Source organism: Suricata suricatta, chromosome 16 (genome assembly GCF_006229205.1).
Source record: "Suricata suricatta isolate VVHF042 chromosome 16, meerkat_22Aug2017_6uvM2_HiC, whole genome shotgun sequence".
In the NCBI taxonomy this organism is placed as follows: domain Eukaryota; kingdom Metazoa; phylum Chordata; class Mammalia; order Carnivora; family Herpestidae; genus Suricata; species Suricata suricatta.
Genome location: NC_043715.1, coordinates 1,012,002 through 1,019,974, shown reverse-complemented (window position 1 = coordinate 1,019,974; position 7,973 = coordinate 1,012,002). Strand labels below are relative to the sequence as shown.

Sequence of the window (7,973 nt, the reverse complement as noted above, 5' to 3'; positions counted from 1 at the left end):
TGCTCCGGCGTCTGCCCGCCTCTTTCCCTCCCCTGCACTGATCCCACAGTTTATTTTTGATAGCTTTTTTTTAAAAAATATAATTTTGCAAATGTTCCATAAAAATACTATTGTTCCTAGTCAGACACGGGTATTGCAATATGAAGAGTAACTGCTCTGTCTTGGCTCTACAAAACGTGAAAAGGTTATCACACCGGATGATACAGAAAAGTGCCGGAATTCCTAGCTATCACAAAGGCCAGTACCGAGCGCGCCGAGTGCAAGTGTCGCCAGACGCCGCCAGGGCCCCTCCCGCGCTTGCCGTGTGGCGGCCAGGCCTGCGGGACACAGCTAGGCAGACTGGGTCTCTGTGCGGATGGGGGGGGGGGGGGGGGGGGGGGGGGGGGGGGGGGGGGGGGGGGGGGGGGGGGGGGACTCATGGCTTTGAGACAGACAGCTGGCTGCCCCCAGGCCCGTCGCGCCGGCCCCCTACCGGGGCCTGCTCTGCCTGAAGCACCGAAGATCCAGCCACCGGTGAGGACGCAGCCGGTGGGCTCGGGGCTGCCCCCCCGTGGCCACAGACGCCCCGCTTGGTCCCAAAGGTGCGCTCCCACGCAGGTGCTGGGCCTCACGGAGCCCGCACGGCCCTGTGCCCTGCGCTGGGAGGGTGCAGGTCCAGCGGCTAGGCTGCGCCTTCAGTTCTCGGAGAGGGATAGGGCCAGGGCAGCCTGGAAGGCAGCTTCCTCGTCGATGCTGTAGTCCTGCGAGACAGGAGGCGAAGGCGGGGCTGCACCGGTGGCCTTTCGGGGCCCCCAGGCAGGACAGCCCCGTCCAGTGTCAGGGAGGCGCTGCAGGACAGCCCCGAGGGGCGTCAGGCTGCCCGGCCTGGGAGCCACACCTGGCTTCACAAGGGCACCGCAGACACCGGGTGGGAGCGGGCCTGTGGGAGGAGCTCAGTCCTCCAGCCCAGCCCACAGTCCCAGGGCTCTGCACCGAGCAGGGAGGGGAGCCAGGCCTCTCTGCGCCCCTGGCAATTAGGACGGGGCGACAGGGCTGACAGCAAGTAGTCCCAGAGGTCCTGATGCCAGAGGGTCTGCAGGCTGCCCGTGGGGGAGGGAGGAAGACAAGGGTTCTGACCCGCCACAGGTGTGGGGGGGAGACAAGGGTTCTGACCCGCCACAGGTGTGGGGGGGAGACAAGGGTTCTGACCCGCCACAGGTAGGGGGGGCAGGGCCCCTGCAGCTCTTCTCCCCGCACCGGGAGGGAAGCCTGTCACCTCCCACTGGCATGGTGTCTGCAGGCCACAGGGCAGAGCCTGAGGAGAGGGCTACTGGTCCGGGGCAGGGGTGACCAAGCAAAACAAAAGGGGTCCCTGGCGGGACTGCTCTGTGCAGCTCGAGCCCCCAGGCCCTTCAGGGGTGGCACTAGGTGGCCCCCCAAGAAACCATCCCCACCTCCCTCCCAGCTGCTGAGGCCTGGAGCCTCGGGCAGGGACAGGGCGAGGCGGGGCACCTACCACAAAGGTGTCGTAGGAGAATTTGTGCCTGTGCAGCAGGTGCTGCAGAAAGTTGGCGCTCTTGTAGCTGGGGTCCCCCCAGGGCATGGCCGAGCAGATGGGGCAGACCTGGAACAGAGGGCCCTGCTGAAGCCACGCTCGGGCGGGGGGCACCCCCGCCGCAGGTCCTGGGCGGGCCACTCACCACGCGGTTGGGGTCACTGCGATGGTTGTCCACACAGTGCCTCAGCAGCTCCTGCTGGTCCAGATTTCGGGCGCCACAGTAGGGGCAAGTGAAGGTGGACCTGTTGGGGACGGCGCTGGGGTGGCGGTGGGAGGTGAGCGGGGGCCACTCTGGCCGCCCTCCTGGGCCCTGTCCCCCCCAAGACTCTTGGCCCCTCCCTTCCTCCAGTGTGGCTCTGCCCCTGGGAGGGCATCTTTCCAGCCCGGCCTTTCTGGGGACAGCACTCCCCTGGGGGAGGGGCTGTGTGAGCCTGCGTGGGCCTCCACCTCCTCAAGGGACAGCAACGGGCCAGGAGCTGCCCCCATAAGTGCCCGTCGTGGGCTGCTGACCTGGGGATGGGCTGGGACGTGGGCACCACAGGGACGAACTTGGGGCAGTTGGCCATTTGCTCCTGGACCTTCATGCAGGAGGAAACGTGCACCCTCATCTTGGCCAGCGTCACCTGGGAAGAGGGGCAGAGAAGAGGGAGGGCCAGTGTCAGCCTCCAGAGGCGGGGGGACAGCCCCGCCTCTGCCGCTCACGGCCCAGCGCGCTGTGTCAGCAGTGAGAGGCCTCGTTGGGGGGCCTGGGGTCCCTGCTGGAGAAGAGACACGGATGTAGGACACCCACCGGCGGGTGCGCACAGCGTCAAGCCACAGCCACACAGGCACTGGGCCACCAGCCACTTGTCAGGAACACACCTCAGCTGGGGTCCCTTGGGGGCTGCAGAGGGGCAGGGGCGGTCCCTGAGGAAGCCGGAAGAGCATTTGTTTGGGAAAATAGCCCTCACAACAGAAACTGATGGACAGCATTCTTTAATAGACAAGCGTGTAACCCAGCTCCTTACCAGACTGCACCAAAGCCGACCACAGCCCTGCCTTCTCCTCAGCCAGGCCCAGGCCACATGCTCTGGCCAAGGGCGGGGAGCAGGGGTGGGTGTGGGGGCCTCGGTACAGCTCCAGTGAATGACCCAAGTAAAGGAATAAGCACAGGATTGGTAAAGCCACCAATCGTGACACATCAGCAACGCCATAAGCCTGGGAGCAAACGTTTCACAAATAGCTCGCTCACAGGACCGAGGAGGGTGTGAGCACCCGTCCCTGGGCCACCATCCCACCCCGCTGCCCAGGGTCACAGGAGAAGGGCCTCCCAAGGGCAGCCTGGCTCCCAGCTTGGCTCGGGCCGCCACTGTGGCCTGTGTGTGTAGACACATCAGAGAAAGTGGTGGTGAAGGACAGGGCCCTGCCTGCTCCCTTTCGGGGAAAAGGGCAACCTGCCAGGGAAGGAGGCCATGGAGCCTCACTGCAGAGCCCGGGGGGCCCTGCGCGTCCAGGCCCTGACCTTCAGGACAAAGCAACCAGGGGCTGCTCTCTGCTGTGAGAAGTTAGTATGAGCTGTCAAGCTGAGACAAAAGTCATCGTGCAAAGTCAGAGTCCGTTCTTGGGGCTGGGCCACCATGAGGGGCTCTGGGCAGGCCAGGTAGGTGACAAAGGCACCCAGGGCGGGGGCGTTCAGCACTGGAGATGCTCCCTTCCATTCGGCCTGGGGCCCACGGTCGGCAGGACTCAAATCAGCCACAGGACAATGGCTACCCGATGACAACACAAGACCCTGAGCTTGGCCCAGCTGCGGGGCAGATGTGGGGGGTGTGGCCAGGCCACTGGGAGGTAAGTGGTGCTGTGGGGGCGGGGCGGGGCAGCCCAGCCCAGTTCCTCTGCCCAACGGCGGTGCTGCCCCCCCTCCCGGGGAAGGCCCTTTCGGGGGGGTACAAGCTCCTCCCCCCAGGAAGATCCTATGGGGGCATACCTTCTTGTTGCAGCCCCTGCAGGGCGCCTTGTAGGAGGAGAGCTGCTTCTCCACATGGGTGGCCTTGTCCACCTTCTTGGGGTCGAAAGGCAGGCGGCACAGCGGGCACAGGGGCGATGGCACCTGCAGGCACGGCTGGAGGCACTCCCCGCAGAACCTGCAGCGGCAGGGGGCACGGGCTGGAGCGCTGCTGCGGGCCTGCACCTCACAGGCCCGGTCCTTCCCCGTCGGCGGCGCGTTTCTGGAGACGGTCATTTCTGCTCCTAAATCCTACTGATGGGACAGCTGCTCTCTGGCTAAAAGACGAGCCCAGTCCCCTCCCGCTGCGGGTTTCCAGGGCTGCCGTGTCCAGGATGCCGGTGAAGCGTCGGCTGGTGCTCTGTGCCCAGCCAGTGCCGCAGCCGCGGGGGGAGACCGGGCCCGGCCATGTGGTGACAGTGCCTCAGGTGCTCCAGGGACGTCCCACCCACACGCTCTCAAGAGCAAGACCACAAACAGTGCTGGGAGAGGAAACCACAGGGCCCCACAGGCCCGAGACTCTCTGGACTCGGCAGGGCCAAAGCTGTGCAGCGGGGCTATCACTGGCCGTGGACGGAGCCTGAGCGGAGGCACGGTGACAGAGGCGGCTCAGGCCCCAGGCACGCACTCAGGCACCCGAGGCTCTTTGCAGCCTTGGGCTCTTGGCACTGTCCTGGAGATGCCGCATCAGGAGGACAGCCAGGGGACACAGATATGCACCCCCCCCCCCCCGCCGCCTGTCACTCAGGCAGGAGGAAAGGCAGTCAGTGGGGCCTCCGGGCTAGAAGACACCCGGGTGGGGGGGGGGCTGGATCGCAGGAAGCGCCGTGGGAACCGCAGATGCGGACGCGGCCCCTGGGTCAGGCCAGGCCCACACCCGCGAGGGGCACGGCCCCTTCGGAGGCTGCAGGGCATCGGGCGAGGCCAGCTGACCTCTCCCCTGTGTGACGGCGCAGGTGGGACTGGGGGGCGCCGGGCGTGAGGGCTCCCCCCCAACTCCACTCCGCGAGGCGAAGCAGGCAGCATTCTCCCACCTCCTTCCCGGGAATAGGCAGCCAAGCGCGATCCAGAGTCCCTCCTGCTGCCCAGCGCTGGGTGCCCTCCCAACCGCGGGCATCTGGTGCAGCCCCTGCCCAGGCTTGTCAGCGTTTGCACCCACACTGCACGTGAGAAGGCCCAGGCTGGCCCAAGGCCAAGGAAATTCCCAGCAGCCCTTTCCCCAGAGCGCCGGGACGCTGGTCCACCTGTCCCTTACCTCAGCCGGTGCGGGCACCCATGGCAGGCCCGTAACAGAGGTGCCCGCCCACCCAGAACCGGTCTCTGGCCACCCCGGGGATGTGCCCAGCCTAATGGCCAAGGGAGGCCACTCACTTGGCCAGGTCACTGGAGGAGAGCCCTGCTCCTGTCCCAGTGGGGGCAACATGGTCCGTGGGCGATGGACACACGGACATGCGAAGGTGAAAGATGGCGGATGCCGCCAGGGGGGTGAGCCACAGCAACACCATGCTCGGGACGCGTGTTGTGTGATTCCGTTTGCGTGAAAAGTCCAGAGCAGACCCACCGTGGACAGAATGCAGACTGGTGGTTTCTGGGGCGGGGGCCGGGGGGGTCTGGTGGCTCATGGGGAGGAAGTTTCCTCCTGGGGAGACAGCAGTGACGGAAGGTTGACGGGCGGACTGCCCGACACTCACTGACGTGTACACTCAGAGGTCGTGCCTGGCACAGCTGTGAGAGCCGCACGCAGGAGGCAAGGCCACAGGAGCACCCGGGGCGCGCCATCGCCACGGCGGCAGCGGAAGGCAGGGCCCTGGGTGCCGTCTCTGACAAGAGAGGCTGGCTGAGGTGAAGGCACCACTCTGCCAGCAGCAGGAGGCAGGGAAGCTCGGGGGCGTGAGAAGGCCCGCGTGGCCCCCGCCAGAACCCCACCATGCCCGCCTGGTGCCACAGGGCCGGAGGCACGACCAGCCGGCAGCCGGGTCTCCACACTGACTGCGGAGGGGTGCCAGGCGGTGCCCACTTCTTCCAAGGAGGTTCTGCCCGCACGTGCCCGAGGGGCTTCTCAGTGGACAGAGCCAGCTGGGGGGGTCTGCTCTCCCACCCCAGACTCGGGGGCCCAAGAAGGCAATCGGGCCGGGCCCACAGGCACCCGGAGCTGTCCTGAGTGGCAGAGCCCAACTTCCGCAGCCTCTTCGGATGGTGTCGATGGCTCACGTCCTGGTTCCCACATGCAAATCCAGGTAAGCCTGCCTGTGCTCGCAGCCACCAGGCAGGGGGTGACGGGGACTCCTGGGGCCTCTGGGACTCTGCCCAGAGCCTGCTTGTTGGTCTGGGTGCCGGGGGTGGGGGATGTAAAGGCTCAGTGGTCCCCAGGACCTCTAGGGTCACTGCTGCAAGAGCCCAGGCTGGGGCAGGGGGGGCCTGACCGCCTGAGCACCAACTCTGGCTTTGCCGTGACACTTGGGAACGAGGTCTCTAATAGCAGAGCAGAACGACAGCAGCTGCCCCGAGGCCGTGGTGCACGGGGCACTCAGTGTCTGTCACTCCCTGTGTTGACCCTAGAGAGTCAGCGTTTTTATTTTTCTGACAGCCTGTGAGGACGCTGAGGCGGCAGGACCGGAGGCCAGAGGGAGCGAGGGCTGAGCCTGCCCGGCGGGCCCAGGCTGTCCGGCGACGGCCTCAGAGGATAACAGCCAAGTGGCTTCTGGTTCCAGGGGTGACTTAGGCCCGAGGATGTCCCCGGGCCCGGAGGAACCACCAGCTCCCTCTGGGGCTCCTGGGGCATTCTCGGGAGCTCTTCCGCAGGCCTCGCCACGGGCCTCGTGACCGACCGCCCCCCATGACGTCTCCTCTTCGTCCCGTGCTGCCCGCACACGGCTCCTCTCCCCACTAGAAGCTGGTTCGGTCACTGTGCGGACGGCATAATCAGACCAGCACAGTTTTTAGGGCCAAGGGGGAGCCTTTATGTCACCTGTGCCTTCACGATACCAGACAAGACGCTGAGGAAAAGTCAGAGACCAAGACAGAACAGCCCAGACAATAAGCCAGCAGGGAGAGCTGGGGAGGAAGTCTTTTACGGAAGAAGTTACAGAAGAGGCTCTGGGGCCGCCCGAGACCTGGGAGAGAGCAGACTGTGCCAGGAAAACCCTGGTGGGGGAGGGGTTTACGGGAGGTGGCGCTTTCCCAACAATTCTGTACAGTGTTGTCTAAAGACCACATTTTAAGAAAAGGGTTATTTAGAAAATGGAGAGAGGACACAGATTGTTCTCCAGAAGACTGGAATGCTGTGGCCCAGGGCTGCGTAAATGCTGATGCCAAGGGGACAAAATCCGAAGACCAGGAGGGGCTTTCTAAACGCTGGTCCCAGGACAAGCCTCACGGTTCTCCCAATGAGGGACCAAACAAGTGCAGAACACACCTCAAAACACCCACTGGCGCTTACAAGAACGGTGTCCTGTTCAGAGACTGCTCTGACAAAATGTCACAAGTGGCCTGAGAAAGAGAGGCCCCGAGCCCCTCTCCACAAGCTGGAGTGCTCTCCTGGTGCGGGCAGGCGCCCGTGCTGCCTGAGGAGGCCATCCTGGGTGCTGCCGCGCCCCGGGGGCTGGCAGGCACACGCGTACCAGCAGTTCCATCTTTGCATCAGGAGCCTCCCAAGTCCGCTAGCCTGGTTTGCAAAATGCTCTAGGGGAGACTACTCGACTGGGTGCACCGGCCCAGACCCTTGGAGTGAAAGCCCCACCTCCTTCGGAGCCCCGCCTGCTGCCTACCCAGCCCTCCTGACCCCTCTTCCCAGCCTGCTCATTACACTCAAGAGCTGTTTTATTCAGCCAGGAGAGAGTCGCAGAGCAGACACTGCTCTCGGCTCCCTTCCAACAAGGCTGGCAGCTCCGAGGAGACTTGAGTGCAGCTCTCAGTTGCGAGGGGAGCCACATCCTCAGGTTTCTGTTGCTGAAACACCCTGCAGGAGCCCGCTGCAGGCCCCGGTGCGGCCGGAAACCCCGGACCCCCAGGGCCACCTGGCTGCCCGCCCGGCTGCTCAATGATAAATAGGATCCAAGTTCTCCGCCAAAACAAAAGAAAACAGCACAGGAGTCCCCACAAGCCCCTCGCCTAACTTTAGGGAAGTCCTGTCCTCTGCAGTCAAGACAAGCAGACAGCGGGTCCGGAAAGGAATTGGCAACAAAAGCCACAAGACATTTATTTACACATGCCCACCCGAGTCTCCAGGGGACGGGATCGAAGGCGACTGGCGCAGAGGTCGCCCGCTGCCCTCCGAGGACCCGGATAGGTCCGCGGCAGCCGTCCGCAGACCCCAGGGGCCCCGGGACAGCAGGGCTGCAGGTCGCCCGGTGCTCCGACGGGGTGGTCGGGTCGCCCGGGACTGGCGGGCAGGAGGCTGGGCTGAAGCGGACGGGGACGGCGCTGCGCAGGGAGCCCCGCGCCCCCGCCCGA

General features: G+C 65.0%; 1 protein-coding gene across 1 annotated transcript; it reads right to left on the bottom strand.

Annotated features, from left to right (window-relative positions):
* Positions 1-387: 387 nt before the first annotated feature.
* Positions 388-7,941, bottom strand: RNF166 (ring finger protein 166). Its single transcript, XM_029925799.1, has 5 exons — positions 3,504-7,941; positions 2,048-2,160; positions 1,680-1,794; positions 1,496-1,603; positions 388-740 (listed from the first exon to the last, which is right to left on the bottom strand). Exons 1-5 carry the CDS (start codon positions 3,756-3,758, stop codon positions 675-677), a joined length of 657 nt encoding a protein of 218 aa, XP_029781659.1. The 5' UTR covers positions 3,759-7,941; the 3' UTR covers positions 388-674.
* Positions 7,942-7,973: the final 32 nt, after the last annotated feature.